This window comes from Mustela lutreola, chromosome 7 (assembly GCF_030435805.1).
Source record: "Mustela lutreola isolate mMusLut2 chromosome 7, mMusLut2.pri, whole genome shotgun sequence".
Taxonomy (NCBI): domain Eukaryota; kingdom Metazoa; phylum Chordata; class Mammalia; order Carnivora; family Mustelidae; genus Mustela; species Mustela lutreola.
This window is the reverse complement of record NC_081296.1, coordinates 135,526,958-135,545,423: the sequence shown is the minus strand read 5'-3', so window position 1 is coordinate 135,545,423 and position 18,466 is coordinate 135,526,958. Positions and strand designations below refer to the sequence as shown.

At 50.2% G+C, this 18,466-nt stretch overlaps 1 protein-coding gene across 5 annotated transcripts in view; it reads left to right on the top strand.

Annotated features, from left to right (window-relative positions):
• The window catches only part of ADCK1 (aarF domain containing kinase 1), a 122,524-nt gene that overhangs the window by 85,440 nt on the left and 18,618 nt on the right, over positions 1 to 18,466 (top strand). For all 5 annotated transcript variants that reach the window (XM_059182682.1, XM_059182686.1, XM_059182684.1 and 2 more), the window contains 2 exons: positions 5,786 to 5,944; positions 13,477 to 13,593. In XM_059182682.1, the coding sequence (XP_059038665.1) occupies positions 5,786 to 5,944; positions 13,477 to 13,593 (276 nt within the window). The remainder of the gene's footprint in view (positions 1 to 5,785; positions 5,945 to 13,476; positions 13,594 to 18,466) is intronic.

Genomic DNA, 18,466 nt, shown 5'->3' with positions numbered 1-18,466 from the left:
TGTTTCTTCCACCATATTCCTTATCAAAAAGGAGCCCCTCAATAGCATTTCCTTTATTTCTCATTGGCCAAAAGTAGGCCACATGCCCAAGTATAAATCAGTCTTGGTGAGAGACAGGAGATGGATCATGATTCACCTTCTCAGGCTAAGACCTGCCTTCCTTGAAGGACACGAGAGATGCACAGAATTGGGGTTCTGTTATCCAGGAAGTGAGGGAAATGGCTTTTGGGTTGGCACCTACTAGCACATGCCACCTTTGTGTTTTGTTTCTCCTGAGAACCTGGCACTCCTCTTGGGGCAGGGGACAGTCTCTCGGATAGACTTTTGAATGATGCCCAGAGGATGGGAGCCAAGTCTCGGTGAATGGGATTTGATGTACCTGATGGTGTTGGTGACTTTGCACAAAAGAGAAAGGCACAGCCAAGTGTGTTTTTCAGCTTTGTCATTATCACCTGATATTGTCCCTTTAATAGTTGGGGCAACTCTATTTCTAGATGCACGGCCAGTGACTCTTATTGATTTGAGTGGCTGTCCAGAGCCAGACTAATTGGGCCCAGAGATTGGAACAATGATTCAGCAGGAAGGGGTGAACTGACAAGGCAGAGTCTGTTCGTCTGCTGGCGGGCTGGCTTTGCAGCAACCCTTGCCCACAGTAGCAGGGAGCTCAGCAGGCTGGATCTCACTGCCATTCTCACTGTCAGAGGGCACGGCAGGACTCAGAGGACCTGCGTGCTGGTGGTAAAGCCACAATCCCCCGGTCCCAGTAGCACCACTCCGTATCACTCTCTGTTCCCTCGTAAGCTTCTGGAATTGATGGTGAATCCCCCCCCTTGCTCTGACACTCCCTAAAGCATCTAATTCCTGCTCTCCACATGCCACCTGTCCCCAAGACACTCTCCCACATGGGGGTGGGACTCCAGTCTGAGTACCAGATCCGATCCACTGTTTGATATCATCTGGCCCATGCCAAGGGTCTCTAAAAATAAAGGCCTGTCACGGTCATGTCGTTGACTTTTTTTGAACAACATTTTTAGCTCACGCTTGTCTGTCATCTTGTTTCTTTTGTGAATGTGTTGATTGAACAGTGGGTGGCTAGTAATGTTTGTGTTGGCACAGACACCAACAGCTGATTTTATTTTCTAAAATACATTAAAAAAACCCAGAGATGTAGACTATCCCATGGAAGCTTCTCTTCACCCTATAATTCTGTTTCGTAAAAAGTGTGCACTTTAATAACTTATCGGAATAAAGATAAGCCCCATGAATGGCAAGCTGTTTACATCACTCTGAATTGACTTTCGATCCTTGTCGAACATCCATTTTTACCAGTTCGGATCCGTGTAGGCATTCTGTTTAGCGTGCTGTTTTCCCATAGAGCGTTATTTCTTTTATAAGATATAATAACTTAATAACAGTCTTATTTCGGTTGCAGTTTTAACAGTCCACAATGGTTCTTTTTATGCCTTGTCTCACACTTCCTATTGTATTATCCTGTGTTGCGTTGCATGAGTCAGGGCTGCGCAAAGAAAGGAGTGAGAAAACCCTGGGTTCAAGTCCCGCATTTGAAATGACAAACTCTGTGACCTTGAGAAATGCTTTAACCTCCTGGGACCAGTTTCTTTTTCTGTAAAATGGGCAAGAAGAGGATTAAATGAATGCAATGTCTATAAAGTGCCTCATAGCACAGTCTGAAGTAGGTACTAAATAATGATAATTTCCTTTTAAAAATTATTATAAATAGCAGTCACGAGTTTCCAAACTTTTATGTGACTTTCAGGTTTTTTTCCTTTATATTTCTGTGTGGCTCATAATTGATTTTTCCTCCTGTGAGCCAATCACCCCATTGGAAAATATTTTCATTAATCCACCTTGAAGGAAATGTTAATTTTTGAACATGCCTTGATGGACTTACAAGATTTCAAATCACGTAGAAGATTCTCAGGCATTCCAAAACTGTGGTCACCGAAAATTCAGAGGTAATCCCTTTCCCCGCCACAACCTCAGAAATAGAAAAACTGAATTTATTTGAGCAAGACACATGTGAACATATAATCATCTCTGGGGAGAAGACCGGCCTTCTGAAATGTTCATTTTTTCCCTTCATTTATTCACTCAGTGATTCACGTGAATATTCAGTAAACATCTGCTGAGTATAGAATACGTGCTAGGCACTGGTGGGAACATTGGCTGTTGCAAGAATTTTATGGAGAAGATACATTTTGGGAGAAAAATCAAAAAGCCAAATTGATAACAACACCTGTTTTATTTTAGTTGACTGCAGCTGTTGTCAAAAAGGAATAACTTAAATGAATCTACTTAGGGCAGGCTCTTAGCAAGAGAATTCGATGAAAACAGAAGGTGAAATGGTTTTGTTTTATTCTCCTCAACCAAGAAAAGTCTCTAACGGCAGCAGCCCAAACCATTTTAGATTTGGACCAGATGGCTCTGAACCTGACCCATTTCCCTTCCCTTGAAGTTCAAGGGGTTGGTAACCCCCCAGAATTATGTACAAGATGATGTGACTATGTACATTTTCTGGGCTTCATAGCTGGCATCATATTTTCAAATTGGTAGACTTCCTGTAAAAAGGGAGGGTATCCTTTTAGAAAGTGGTGAACCACTGACATCCATTCTGCCAGAACCTCTCATTCTCTGTTAACGAAGGGAGTGACTGAGCCACTACCCACACGGTGCTTTAGATATCAGCTTTGTGGGTACTGTAAAGTATTTGGGGTAATGAATTAGTTATTAGCATATAATCAATCAAATCTTTGACTGCTTTTATGTTAATGGCATTAGGTATTCATAATAACCAATAGTCCTAGTAATGACTTACTATATAATTGATTAGGAACAGAAAAATCTGGAAAGTGACTTTCTTTTTTTTTTTTTTTTTTTTTTTTTTTTTTTTTTTTTTTTTTAGATTTCATTTATTTATTTGACAGAGAGAAATCACAAGTAGTCGGAGAGGCAGGCAGAGAGAGAGAGACGGAAGCAGGCTCCCCGCCGAGCAGAGAGCCCGATGCGGGACTCGATCCCAGGACCCTGAGATCATGACCTGAGCCGAAGGCAGCGGCTTAACCCACTGAGCCACCCAGGCGCCCTGGAAAGTGACTTTCAATGCTGTTTGGATATCAATGATAGTTTAAAATTTCACAAATAATAGTGACCGTATATTAAACGATGAGGATATATCATTTGGTCAGAAGCCCCATCCCCAGGTAGAGATCCGACTAGGGTACAAGGGGCTCCCTGTGTCTCCCCACATCTGGCCCTGGGTAGTCAACTGGAAGGGAATCAGGAATTCTCGACTAAACAAATGATAAGCCTCACCGTGGTTCCCTCCCTTGCCCCTCCTGGGTGAGAACCTCTGGAATTAAGGCTGGAGCAAAATGTCCAAGAGGTTTCTCCCTGAACCCAGAGCCCAGAGAGTAGAATTCACTTGTTTTCAGATGTTGGGTGTGTACTTGGCCCTGGCCTCAGGCGAGGGAGTCTGTCTCCCATGTACCAGCCCTGCCTCCCCTTTGGTGGCGGCTGAGGGTCATCTGAGGGCAGGGTGATGAGCCACCATGCCTTGGGGGCTGCTGGTCCCCACTGCCGGGGCCCGACATGTGCTGCCCAGGCCTTGCTGTTGCCACCCTTCCCGCCCAGCTTGTGTGACTCAAACAGCAACAAAACATAAACTAAATCAATTATCATAAGGTCACAGGTCTAGCCCATGAAAGACTAGACAAGACTTAAAAGAAATTAGACTGCAGCTGAATGTAATTAAAAAGGGTTTTGATAGGCATGGAGTATAATAACCTTGTGTGATGATTCCTTTAGAGTGGCATCTGGTACATCGTCTAGGACATAGGGTTTAAAAACAAAGCCATAAATACCTTGTAGTTAATGGCCTTGCTTTAGATCTCTTTCTTTTATATTGCGTGGGCCTGTCCCAGTGGTGGGCACCGTACAGACCACGGCAAAAGGAAGCCCAAGACCAGGCTCGTAGCTGGGGCTCAGTGGGTCCTTCTGGGTAGATGGGATGGCCTCTCCGTCTGTTCAGGCTGCTGTAACAAAATGCCGCAGATTGGGTGGCTTAAATGACAGACTTTTAGGGAAACCTGGGTGTCTCAGTTGGTTAAAGGTCCTACTCTTGATTTCGGCTCATGTCCCTCATGTCATGATCCCAGGGTTGTGAGATCAAGCCCGGCCTTGGGGTCTGTGCTGCGCGTGGAGCCTGCTTAAGATCTTTCCTCTCTCTCTGCCCCTCCCACTTGCTCTCACACTCTCTCTTAAAACAAAAACAAAAACAGGTGTTTATTTTTTGTAGTTCTGGAGGCTGGAAGCCCAAGGACAAGATGCTGGCCAGTTTGGTTCCTGGTGAAGACTTTCTTTCTGGCTTGAAGAGAGCTATCTTCTCTCTGTGCTCCTACGTGGAAGAGAGCACTCTGTCTCTTCCTCTTCTGACCAGGACACTAAAACCATCATAGGTGCCCCACCTTCCTGACCTCGTTGAAACCTACATACCTCCCCAAGGCCCCATCTCCCAAACACCATCACCCTAGGGATTAGGGCTTTGGCACTAAATTTGGGGGTGGGGGATACAAACATTCAGTCCACAAAAGATGGGGTAGGTCTTTAGGTACCAGTGAACCCACGGGCTCATCGTTGTCTGGCATAACCAGAGGGTGGAGGTGGGTTTTCTCCGAGAACTGGGACTAGAATCCATATCAAGAATTTCTGGGAAGAATGGTCACTTTGAACACTGAGAGGAGGGTTTATAGTAGAACAGGAGAGTTCTTTTCTGTGTTTCTTTTGGGGAAATGCACCTCCTGTGTTCCTGGTCTCACCCTCCTAACCTACTGCAGAGCCATCAGCCACAAACTTCCCAGATTCTCTTGAATCCAGAGCCCTGGGTGGGGCGGCCTCAGAACTGAGTCCCAGCCCATGGTGGGGGTCATGGCAAGTTCTGCAGATGTCACCAGGGTCCTGTTCTCTGCCAGGAACATTTAATTTCACATCATTAAATTGATAAGTGCCCTATAGGTCTACTAAAATCCCGGTTTCCATCGTGTCCTCACTCAAGAATCCACAATGTGGCCAAATTGCCAGAAACCTGAACTTTTTATCCCAGGGGTCACATCCCTTATCTCTTACTCTTGCTGCCTTATCCAGCCTTGTTTTGTTATTCCAATATACTTTTTATCAAGCAATATTTTAGACATGCGGAAAGTATAGAAAATAACATTATAAATGCTTGGGTATCAACCCTTCAGCTTAAGAAATGAACAGAGCGTCGTGCAGTTGGAGCGCCCTCCCTGCTCTCTGTAAACAGGACTAGGAGGAGCACGTCTGGGAGCAGCAAGTGAGCTAGATAGAGCAAGGGTTTGGGGGCTGGGTGGACTCAAGTGGAATTCTGGCTCTGTGCTTCCTTGTTGGGAAAATTTGGGACAATCCTGTAACCTCTCAGAGCCTCAACTTCCTCATCTGTAAAATGGGGATAAGGGTATACCACAGACCTCCAAGAGTTGTGAAGACTGAGCGGAGTAATAATGGAAGGGCTTGGCCCAGCATTGGGCACACGGGATGCTCGGAGATGGGGGTTCTCGCTGCTGGTGGCTGTTGGGCTTTTCTCATCTTGGATTTCAACTACGGGGATAGGCCCCCGGGAAGCAGGGAGGTTGCGCTTCAGGCGAGGCCTGGGGACTTGTCAGTGCCCAGGTCCAGGCAGGAGGGTGGGGAACGGAGCTCCCGTGATGGGTGCCGTGGTCTGACTGATGGGCTCCTCGGTGGATTTCAGGTGCTTGTCCTGGCTGTGAAGCAGCTGTTTCCAGAGTTTGAGTTCATGTGGCTGGTGGATGAAGCCAAGAAGAACCTGCCTTTGGAGCTGGATTTCCTCAATGAAGGGAGGAATGCCGAGAAAGTGGCCCAAATGCTCAAAGACTTTGACTTCTTAAAGGTAGGAGGGGCAGGGCAGTGGGGGGCACCGGTGGTGTGGTGAGAGTGTTAGTCCCTCCCTTGCAGGACATGAGTGGGGACGCCTCCTTCCAGAGGCTTCTTTCCGAGCCTGAATGATTTGTCCCTAGTGTTGCACATCAGAGCTCTTGAGGGCAGTGTTACAAAGATCTACCAAATGTGATTGTTGACCTATCAGCCAAACATGTTTATTGAATGATCCGTAATTCTAATACACTGAGGGCTACCCAAGGGCCCGTAAGCTGTGGTCTTTGCCTCCGTGAAGCCTGGGAAGAGGACATTGATGACGATGCTTGCTACTGTGCTCTAGCACTGTTCCCAGCACTGTTCCCAGCACTCATCTACTATACAGTCAGTTCTGGTGTAATGCTGTGTATGTGCTCCTAGAAACCTCCATAGTGTGCAGACTCACACAATAGAAACCACAGGGCTTATGGGGAGAATAGGGCTGGGCCTACAGCGGTGCCAACGGACCCACAACAAGATGCTCACCATCACTCATTTTCAGGGGAACGCAAACCAACACCACAGTGAGATACCACCTCACACCTGTCGGAATGGCTAGAATTAAAGAGACAGGAAGTCACAAGGGTTGGGGAGGATGTGGAGAAACAGGAACCCTCCTGCACATTTGGTGGGAATGCACATTGGTGTAGCCACTGTGGGAGTTGGTGTGCAGGTTCCTCAAAAAAACTGAAAACAGAACATGTGATCCAGATAGAGGCAACCCTGTGTCTATTACCGCATTATTTCCAACATCCAAGGTCGGGAAGCAGCCCAAGTGCCCATCCACAGATGAATGGGCAAAGAAGATGTGGTGTGTACACAATGGACTATTACTCAGCTATGAAAAAGAATGAGATCTTGCCGTCTGCGACCACATGGATGGACTAGAGCACATAGTGCTAAGTGAGATAAGTCGGACCGAGAAAGACCAATGCCTTATGATCTCGCTCGCATATGGAATGTAAGAAACAAAACAGATGAACAAACCAAAAAAGACAAAAACGTGGACTTAAATATGGAGAACAGACTGGTGGCTGCCAGAGGGGAGGTGCATGGAGGGATGGTGAAATACACAATGGGGTAAAGAGTATAGTCACTGGGATGAGCACCGAGTGAGGTGTAGAGCCGTTGAACCATCCGCCTGTACGAATTGTAGCACTGTTCGTTATACTTCAGGAGAAAATAAAATAGACAACTCACAAAGGAGAAAATGCAAATCTAAAACAGTGTCACCAGTGACAGAGAAAATAAAAGAAGGTGGGAGCCTACTAGAAACAGCGTAGTTTTACACACGTTACATGGCTAAGAAGTACGTAAGACCACCGAGCACATAGTGCCCCAACCTGACAGCTGCTTGTGAGAGTGAGCGCGGTTGGAGTTGCCGCTTGTGCGTTAGTGTGTGGTGGTGGGAGGCTGGTCATCTGGGTGTGGGCGGAAAGTTTTAATCCAGATGTGCATGGGTGGGACTCATGGTGCCTGTGGCAACGTTGGGGTATGTGTGTTTTGTGTATGCCTGGGTCAAGCCCACCCGAGGGAAGCCGTTTCCTGTGTTCACGGGGTGTTTCCTGGGGAGGATGGCTCACATAAGCCAGTGCAAGATTTGTATTACAATCAAAGTGCCTCCCCCAAGTATATCAATCACATTTAAAAAGTTTGTGTTTTCAAGTGTTAAAGAAGAACTGACTGTCTGATATAGACGACTCTGTGGGGAACAACATCAGATGATACAAAGTAGCAGCTTTGCAAGAGGTCCTCCATTCAGGAGAAGGGACTCCTGTGGTCCTTCAGGGCAGGGCAGGCTCTGCTGAGGACCTGGTTCTGGAACAGGTCTTTGAGGTTGGCCTGACGTTCCCCGTGGGCTCCCTAGGCTTCTCCCTAGATAGATGCACGGCACTGTTCTTCCAACATACGTGGTCCTTCATGGGTCTTGGACCTTTTTACCCTGGGGGTTTCTCTTCATGATACAGGGGTTGGGCCCCTCTGGTACCCTGCATAGTGAGCTTGGCTTTCAAGTCTTTGAAGAGATCAGCCCTTCTCTCTTCACAGGAAGCCTGGAGCGTGCGGGAAGGGAAGTCATAGAACCGCTAGAAGCTCCAGGTGCTCTTTCCAGAGCAAATAGGTGGTGCTGTTCTTGGGGAGGGGTGGTCTCAGTACCTTGAATTTGGAGGTCTCTTGCTCTTGACTCAAGTGTTCACGTGGCTTCTGAAGACATCAGAAGAAAGGGAGGTAGTGTTTCTACTTCTGCTAATCCAGCTTTATTAACAGAAGTGGGGAGACTGAGAGTGTGCCTACCCTAGGCACCTGAGGATCCTAAAGCTCATATCATGGCAGAAAAGCCACAGCTGTGGATTGGTGTCACGTCTTCACACTGATGGAGCCACTGGCTGAGTTTGACCCTCTGAGTGAGCTGAGAGTCAGGTCTGTCTGGCCCCCAGGACGATGTTTGACTGCCTTTGCCTCAGCTGGCCTTCACAGATGTGTGTGTACAGACCTGCTTGCACCTGTAAATCCCGATGGGCAGACTAGACCTGGTAACACTGCCCCAGCCTTGAAGTTCAAGCCACCAATTCAGTAAACACATGGCCCTCTCACACAAGGTATCATACCAACTCATTAGCCTGGAGCTGTGGGTTCTAAACTTATGTTTGGTTCTGCTTGTCTCGCCCATGTCTTCTGTTGCTTTATCCCACATCTCCTGAGCATTTCCTGAGCTTGTTGTTCTAGGGGCTGGGAGGCCTGGCTGAGTAAGAGACGGTTGGCTACTGCATGAAAAAAGGTCCCATGTAGTGGGGCACAGAAACACTGTGTTGCCACAGTGCAGACATCTCCATGCACAGAGGTACAGCCGATGACAGAGACTTGGCTGCATTTCTGTGCACGCCCAAGAGCAAACCCTCCCTTCTGCTCAGGGTAAGGAGCTCAAAGGGGCAAATGGTATTGATCAAACATTTCTTCTGCTTCCTCGGACCCTACACAGGTACCACGACATCGGCTCCTTCCCATAGCCAGCACCCCGTCTTACAGGGGATGGTCTTAAAGGAGAGCAGCTAGGGCCGCCATCCAGATTTTCTGATTTCATCTCTGGTGCTCGCCTAAGGACATTCTGTTGCCTCTTAGCGTCAGGGGTGCTCCTCAGCACCAGAACTATGAACTAGACAAACAGAACCATCTCCTTCACCGTTCCCATGGAAACAGCAAATCATCCTCTGGCTGGGGCCAACTAGCATCTGCCAGACCAAGACATGTAATAATAATAATAACACACATTTCAGAAATGAGGATGCCAAATGGGTAAATAATTAATGTAACAATTTGACCTGCCGCTTCTAAAACCCACACACTGTTCCTAAGACAATGGTGCGACTGAGGCTCCTGAGTAATTAATTTTGCCTAAACACATAACAAGTGGGAAGCAAATTTTGCACTGTGAACCCAGTTCAGCTCTTAAAACTGGAGATAGATTGCCTTTGCATACGGGCACCCCATCACAACATCTGTGCGTAATTAAGCCTCAGCGAAGAGTTTACCTCTCCGTGTATGAGGCACCTTCCGGTGGGGTTTCATAACCTCAGCCTGTGCTCTAAATCTCCAAGCCTCAGCCGAGCACCGAATGGAATTGTGGGGTCAGGGAGACCGGGAGAGGGTGAGAGGGCAGCCGGGCCAAACAGTCAGGACAAGGGGATTTGTGGATCTGTCGTGTGCTGTGGGGAGGGGCTGGGACAGGCAGTGAGGTCTGTGACTAGCCTGGGGGGAAAGCTGGGGCACGGGAGGAGGAGAAGCCTTAGAAGCACAGAGACTGAGACCGGAAGAGATGAGAGTGTGCCTGGACATGGGGAGGCAGGGCGAGGGAAAGAGGTCATCTCCTGAGCGGGCCCACTTTTGGTGGGGGTGGGGGTCACTTGTTAGAGCAAGGCCAGCATCCCGGGACTCTCCAGAAATTACGGGCAGACCTTGAGGGACGTGCATGCTTTTAGAGAAGCAAGCACCACAGCTTCCTATGAATTGCAAAGATGAAGAACCACTGATGTGAAATATTTAGGAGGAGTTAATATTTTTTATGTGCCTGTCTATGTGAGACCCTTTTTAAAGTGCTTTACATGTATTTACTCCTTAATCATTATAAAGTCCCATGAGGGAAGGGCCATAATTAGCTCTTTGTCAATGGTAGGGAAATTGAGGCCCAGAGAGGTTAAACCCTTGGCCCCAGGTTACACAGCTTCTGGTAAGGGGCCAAGGCGGCTTGTGAATGGAGGCAGCCTGGCTCTCAAGGCTGTGGGTTAAATAATTTATGGGGCAGAGCTGAATTGTGCTGAACTGTCTGTAGCATCAACTCTCAGCCCTAGTCGTGTGTCAGAACCACCCGTGAACCTCTCCATGGCTGTCACATGGCAGCTGCTGTCCATCCAGCAGGTGCGAACAAAGTGTGTGCTGCTGTGTCGAGCACCTGGATCCCACACGTGCTAGTAGGAAGTCGGGAATGTTGCTTTGCTGTAAATGTCATCTCCGTTTCACCAGTGGGAAGCTGGCACTCAGGTTATAAAACTTACCCACAATCACACAACTTGGAGGGAGCAAAGCCAGGGCTCTAGCCCGAGAATCTGCCTTGGGGGTCTGTGCTCTGCTTCCCTGGACTCCCCCAGTGATGGGCATGGGCCCAGGCGAACCAGGGCCTGCTTCACAGGTATGGTGACCAAAGCCCAAGAACAAAATGGAACCACGGGGTCAGGGCCAGACTATGAGACTGAGGCCCAGGGTCTTGGGCTTGAATTTTCCATAATCTGTACCTTCCTTCTTGGGATTAAGATTGGCCCCAGTGTGTGTGTGTTGGGGTGGGGAGCAGGTGGAACCCATGGGAGTGGGGCCTCTGATCCATAACAAGGAGATAGACTTTGGACCCAGAGTCCTGATGGCCAGACTGTGACCCTGCCTGTGGGGTCACTGGGTCCCCTGGCCATGACCCCCCTGAGTTGAGTTTTGTTTGGGGGGCATGAGAGGGTGGTTCTCATGCCCCTTTAGAATGATTCTTCTTCATCTTTCTCCACTTCGATGGAAAGAGCAGAAGAAGGCACGGGGATGAAACATGGGTGTTGGGGTGAACTTCGTCTTATGTTCCCAAACCCTCCTACCCACCTGGTGATTGAGAGGCAAGTCATTGACCTTATGTCTCCCGGTCAAGCCATGTTTCTCCTAAGTGAGCAGGGAGCAGATCTGCATTTTGTAGTCATTTCCGTGATATAGTTGTCAAGGGACAGTTTGCCGTGAGCTCCCTACCTCTCTACCTCCCAGGTTTGGTCTTGTGTCATTTCAGATCTGAGCAGCTGTGGCAGGGGCCGTTGTGTGTTCAGACAGGGACCGTTGCCTTGGGAGGGAGGCTGGGGAGAAAGGTGGAGGAGTAGGGAGCGGAGCGCTCCCACCGCCCCGATTAACAAGCCCAGAGAGTCTCCTGACTTTGGGTTTTCTCTTTCCGTCTGTGGCTCTTTAAAGCGATTTCCAAGTTGCCCCAGGCAGGCCCAGATGGGGGTCTGACCTCCTGTCTCCGGAGCCCCAGGCGCCCACGGCCAAGCTTAGATTTCCAAACAAACTGAGAAAAGAGTTTAACCTCAAAAATATGTCCCTTCCATTTGGAAGCCACAGCCAACAACAGCAAACTTGCACTCATGTTTTTAAAGATAGCTTGTGAAAAGTGCCACACAAGACTGAATTTTAAGTTCACAGTCAGAGAGAGTCACAGATGTCTCTACTAGCCCAGATTCTCAAATGGCAAGAACTGCAGGCAAGTAGCAAACCACAGTACCTGGACTTCAGTTGGAACCTTTGTTCCAGGGAGCCCAGAGAGTTCCGCATGTGTGTGCAGCCCCAAGCATCCTCCGAGCTCCTTCTTGAAATGGGGCGGGACCATTTCCTCTGTGATGAGGAAAACGGAGGCACTGCAGGTTAAGTGGCTGAATCAAGACATGACAGTATTCGCAGAAGGAGGAAGGAAAATGGGTTTCTTGATTTGAAGGCTGAGGTCTTAGTGCTAGGTCCTTATTCCCCCAAACCCTTGACTGAACTCTCCTTGGTTTCTTTCCCCCCACACCTCCGTTTCTTCCTTTCTTTTTCTTTCTTTTCTCTCTCTCTTTCTTCTGTTTTGTTTTATTTGGAAACAAGCCCATCACAAGTTGTTGGGGACATGTGGCATGGGGAGATCCCAGTCATTCCTCCCTCCTGGCAGTGGTGGCACTCTGAGGTCTCACTCACTCATATGGCAGCCCAGGAGCCCTTGGTGCAGTCCCATCTCTTGCCTCTTCGTGGGGAAATCTGTTCTCTTTTTTGCCATTGGGTTTTCTTAGAGTCAGAGGGGGTTGGAGAGCATATCACTTAGGAATGCATTTGTCTGCAGGGAACCAACAGCCCATTTTAGACTGTCTTAAACAAAAAAAGACTAATTTTCCTCACATGGCAAGACGGCTTACAGCAGTTGCCTGCTGATACTATGTTAGTGGTGTGGTGCTATCAGGGCTGGCATCTCTGATTTTCTTGGACTTTTCCTCATGGTGGCAAGATAGCTGCTACAGCTCCAGGAATCATATTCACTTTCAAGGTAGGAAAGAAGGGTAAGAGGAGTTGTGCTGTTTACAAACATCCCCCCCTTTTTTAAGACCACTTATTTATTTGAGAGGGAGAGGGAGAGAGCGCATATGGGCAGTGGGGAGGGGCAGAGGGGAGAGGGAGAAGCAGACTCTGTGCTGAATAGGGAGCTGGATTTGGGGCTTGATCCCAGGGCCCTGAGATCACAACCTGAGCCCAAGGCAGACACTCAACCCACTGAGTCACCCAGATGTCCCACCAAACATCCCTTTTTATGAGGAAAAAAAAAAAAGGCCCTAGCAGTCCTTCCACATACGTCTCATAAGCCAGCACTGTGTCATGTGACCATCCCTGTGGGAAGGTGGGCAGGGAAAGTATGTAGTTTTTCCTGTCTCTGGGAAAGAGGACTGGGAAGAGCTGCCGGGTTAGGATCCAGCATTGCCACAGAGGACCTGTAGGAAACGCACATGAGAAAACCCAGGACTTCCTGACTGAACAATTTATCACCCCATAAAAATTCGTTCATTTGTTCGTTTGTAGACACAGACATGGAATACATCCGTTGCACCAGTGTAGACACTGAGGCAGAGGGTTGAGAGTCACACGAGGAGGCTGCAGTGGGCCTGGTGTGAGAGGGAAATAGATTTCAGTGCCAACTCTGACTCAGGTCTGGCAGGTTCCACACCTGTCCCCCTAAGTCCCGATTTTAGTTTTGGCTCTTGCTGGTGTCTAGAGGCATTGAGGAGGGTGGGGAAGCTGTTCTCTGTTCCCTGAGCAGGAAGGGGTCTCTGAAGGAGGGCCCGGGGGCCTGGCTGGTGGAGGAGGCAGCATGGCCCAGCCCGCCCCTGCTCCCCTCCCCTGTCACTGCTCGGTCCCTCTCAGGCTTTGTCTGGAGCATCTGGCCCGCCAGCCCTTCTGACCTGCCCCTGACTCTTTCAGGTCCCCCGCATCTACTGGGAGCTGTCCACCAAGCGGGTCCTTCTGATGGAGTTTGTGGATGGCGGCCAGGTCAACGACAGAGACTACATGGAGAGGAACAAGATTGATGTCAATGAGGTGAGCTTGAGTGCACACGGCGGCTGTGCAGGGACACGGGCTTGGTTGGGGCCACCCACCGAGGGCAGGCATGTCCCTGTGAGGTCTTACTGCCTTGAAATGGAGTCTGTGGGCTGAAGAATTCCAGTGTTCCCGAGTACAAAGCATCCTCCTGGGGTGTCTGGGACAGCCCTCTGCCCTGTCTCCTAAAGCTGGGGCTGGTCACCCCCAGTGGGGTGCAGGCCCATGCTGAGCCCTTTCTTGCCCCTCGTGCCCCAACAAGTGATGGCCATCGGTCTACTTGTCCGAACCCCACAGAGCTGAACAGCCCCAGAGAACAGTGGCATGAAATCCATAGGACTTACTGCTTCTGTCCTTATGGGGCGTGGGCACAACCTCCCCCTTTCTCCTGCCCTCCCTGCTGTTCGCCAGACCTCAAGGGGGTCAGGCCAGCAGGGGCCAACTGCTTCTACTTCAGAGAGCTACAGGAAAAGGGAGGCCTCTGTCTCCTGCCTCCCACTCTGCTGGGCTCAGGGAAAGAAGGCTGGCCGGTGTGGGGCGACCTGTACCCCATTTTCATCTTCTTGGTTGCCGTAGGGGCCACAGGTGGGAATGGAGTTGTACTTTTTCAGCAACACCCATCATTTTTAAAGTCCCTTCTCTGAGCCTAGGTAGGGGCTTTGGAGGGAGTCAGATGTTATTCCCTTCTTTAAGGAGCTCACCACCTAGTGTTGCTGTTAGACCCTCAGCTAAATCCTTACGAGCCCCTCTGGGTGGCAGGCAGGAGGGGTGTGAGCGAGACCCCAGGGAGCTGCTGATGGTGGTGCTTTGCTTCTGCCGCAGGTCGGCTGCTGCAGCAGGACGGGTGGGGATTTGCTGGGTGCAAATCCAGGGTGCACCCTGTTGCCAGGGTGGAGGAGTTGGGGGACAGCGATGGCACCGTGAGGAAGGGGAAGGGAATGGGGAAGCTTGGCAGTGTTTCCAGGGGAGCGTGGAAAAATAGGGTGGGGGCAGGTAGTGACGACATTGGGCAGGACCCCAAAGGTACTGGGGAGTCACGAAAGGTGTCAAGGCGTGTGGTGACGTGATCCACTGCTCTGGGTAGGCGAGAGGAAGCAATGAAGAGAGGTGAATGCTCTTTCTTCCTCCCACCCCAGGCAACATATGAAGATGAGCCTATGGTCCCAGTGGTGGGATGAGCGGGAGGAGGAAGCTCCAGATGAGCCAGTGGAATGTAGGAGAGGGTGCACGCAGGGAGCTCAGGCCTCTGAGTGCCTATGTGACCTCTGCCAATGGGGACAACGACCTCCTTCTAAGAAGGTTGTGAGGGCCACACGAGTGCTGAGCGCCGTGCCTAGCAGGTACTTCATGCTTCATATGGTAGCAAGATTGTTGTTTTTGTTCTCATTTGGGCTCTGTCCTTTCCTGCTTCCTCCTTTACCTCCTCTTGCCATAAATGTTTATTGAATGCCTAACTCACTGTACCAGGTGCTTTTTTCCATAAGAAACTTGGGAGGCAGGTCTCATTGTCTTCATTCTTCTGATGAGGAATCAGAGATTCAGAGAGGGAAGGTAACTCATCCAAGGTCACACAGCTAGTAGAGCTGGGATTGAAACTGAGGCCCTTGAGTCCACTGTTTCTTAGTTTGTAAAAGGAGATTTTGCGTCAAGAGCATAGGGCACTGCCGCTGGGGACCTGGCTGGGAAATGCTCAGCCACAGCTGGCCTTGGCCTCCTGGAAACTGAGAATGATGCTCCTGGAACCCTTGAGGGCCTCAGGGGTGTGTGTGTGCAGAATAGAGAAGCCAGACAGGCACCAGGCCACACCACCCCCCGCCCCACCCCATCACCAGAGTTGCCTCTGGGGCTTTTCTTTTCTTCTTCTTCTTCTTCTTTTTTTTTTTTTTTTTTTTTTTACGATTTTATTTATTTATTTGACAGAGATCACAAGTAGGCAGAGAGGTGGGCAGAGAGAGAGGGGGAAGCAGTCTCCCTGCTGAGCAGAGAACCCGATGTGGGGCTTGATCCCAGGACCCTGAGATCATGACCTGAGCCGAAGGCAGACGTTTTAACCCACTGAGCCACCCAGGCGCCCTGCCTCTGGCTTTTCTGGAAGAGGTCTCCCTTTGGGAGTTGGGAAGGGACAAGAGAAGGACTGTTTTAGTTCAGCCTTCCACTTTCCAGTTGGCAGGACACTCTGAGGGAGAGCAGAGGTCTTTCCCGAGGTCACTGGGCCAGTACCACAACTTGGGGCTTCTGATTCTGCTTGTCACTGTTGCCTTCTAGGGTGGGCCTGGGAGGGTGTTGGGGTTGAGCTCCTGCACAAGAGGGAGGGAGAGACCTGCTTGCCCATCTCCCCCAGTGGTGGTTGGGGTGGTGTGTGTCCCTAGACATCTGTCCAGGGATCCTCTGCCCGCTGGGACCCTTGGGTATAGAGTCTTTGGCTCCAGTGGGCAGTGGAGTGGGGCGAGGAGGGGGATCCCCTCTAGCTTTTCCTGAACAACCTTAATGAGAGCAGGGTCTCTCTGCCGGTGGCTCAGGAAAGACACCAGAGGTCTCGTACTGTCCCCTCCCCCACCAGGTTCCTGGCATTTACTTACTGCTGCTGCGGTGGGATTTTCATTTCAGCAGCGCCCCCAAATCCATTAATCTCTTTGGATACAGTGAGTCCAGGGCAGAGAGTGGTGTTTTATCAGAAGCAGCTTTGATTTTTCAAAGACAAGTGCAAACAGAGATGTGCTCTGCTGTAGTTGCTTCTCACAGCTGAACGAGGTGCCTGGGACAAGGGGCAGCCAGGCCAGAGGGGGTCTGCAGGAGCTGGGCAGGGTGCTGCCCTCTGAGAACCCCATTCATCTGCTCCTGCCTCTGGCCCTCTTTAAACGTCCTGGTTCATGAGGCCAGCGTTCTGGGTCGAGCAGATTTTCAGTGGACATCCTATGAGTTAGGGGAGAATACATCAGCCAGCCTCGCACCCTGGGTTAGCCTCTGGGAGGCAGGCCTGGGGCAGAGTGCTGGTTTTTTGTTTTCTGTGATCATGCAGGGTGGGGCAGGCCGATTTCAGAGTGATTTGGGGAAAACAATAACAACAACAATAATAATAATTACAAGCAACTAATCTGTGCCAGGCCCAAGGCAAACATAATCTCTACTCCTTACAGCTCGAGGGTGTGATGGGGAGACCAGAAGCCCAGGACTGGGTGAGAAAGCTAAAGCTCAGAGAGATTGAACCACTTGCCCAACCGCACACAGCTAGCGGGGGCAGAGCTCAGCTTTCTATCGGAGGCTCCTTGTTCCTCCACCTTCTCCTTCCCCTCCCGGGGATTGGGATCCGACTCTGGCTGCCGTGGAACCAGCCCACCTGCCCCCAGCTCCTGAGTGACGGCCACATCAGTAATTCCCCGAAGAAGGGGGAGCAGTGCTGACCGAGCAGCTCGGCCCAGCATGCGAGTGCTAACTGAATGCAACCCTTCTCCCTGGAACTCCTGTCAGACATGGTTTTTTCCGTTCCACGCGATGCTGTTCCCCTTTTAGAGGGAGGAGTAGACGAGCAGTGTGTGTGGGGTGTGGTTGGCGCTGCAGACTGGGAGTTAGTCGATTATTGTTGTTTTCACGATTATTACCGTCGTTGGACCCTGTCCTTTCCTTCTTTACCTCTTTATATGGTTAGTGTTTCCCACCCGCCCAGCCGTGTGCCAGACGCCTTCTCCACTGCAAGCTTAGGAGGGAGGGCTTTTGTGCCTCTCTTTGCAGGTGAGGAATTGGAGACCCGGAGACACCCAGATCCTGACGGTGTACTTCCCCGTTTTCACATGGATCTACCATGTCATCCCCAGCCCGATAAAGATGTGAATGATCTCGAACCCTCTGGCAGGCTTCCCCACCCTCACTAAACTTGCCTTTTTGACTGTTGCAGGACGTCACTTCCGCTCACTACTGAACTCCATAGAAGTGGAATCCCACAATGTAGTCTTTTGGGTCTGGCATCTTTGTCATCAGTCATCTGTGGGTCTTTTCTGGAAGCTCTGTTCTCTTCCCTTGATTTATTGGTCCATCCTTGCAATAGTACCACACTGTCTTGATGACATAATTCCTCAGTCCCCTGGCCCTGGCTTCTGGGGTTTGCATGACCTGGGAGCCTCTTTGGTATTCTGTGATGTTGTTATTAAAGACTGCTGCAGAAAGCCCAGGCTGGGCAGTGGGCGGGGATGGCCCCTTTGCTCTACTGGGCTGTTGCTGACCACCAGTTGGGAGAAGACTGGGGACAGGCCCGACTTTACAGAAACTAATCTTTATGTCTCTTACCATGCGGCATCAGAGCCACAGGCCTCAGGGAAGACTAGTGGGCTTGAGTGTGGGTGTGTGTGTTGGGGGGAGGCGTGGGGACCAGGAAGGGGGAGGTACGGGAGACTCCACTTGGCTGAAGGCTTCTAACAGACTTCTGAGTTCTAAAGTCTCCTGCGGACTGTGGGACTCAGTGAGTTGTCCCTGGAGTGAAGAAGCCCTCCTTAGGACAGCCTGTCTGTGAGTGTTCCTTGGGGAGGGAAGTATGGGACAGCTGGAAGTGACAAGGGACAAATATGTCACCCCGTATCCTGGGTGGCAGGGTGTTTAGTGGCATCCTGGCTGCCACACGTGGCTGACTCCGCTTGCAGTCCATGCTCAGGAAGTGGCTGTAAAAGGAATCGCTTTCCAGGTGGGTGGGGATGGTTCTAGACCCCTCCAACCGCTTGTTGAGTTGGCCCCACTCCTCTTCGAAGAGGCCTCCTTGCGCTGCAGCATTCCAGCCTTGCTGGGCCTCGCGTGTGAGGACCCGAAGACCAGTCTAAGTAGTCAGTATGCAAAGACTTGGGTACAGAAGTGCCAGGTTGGGAGGCAAGAACTTGAGTTCCAGTCC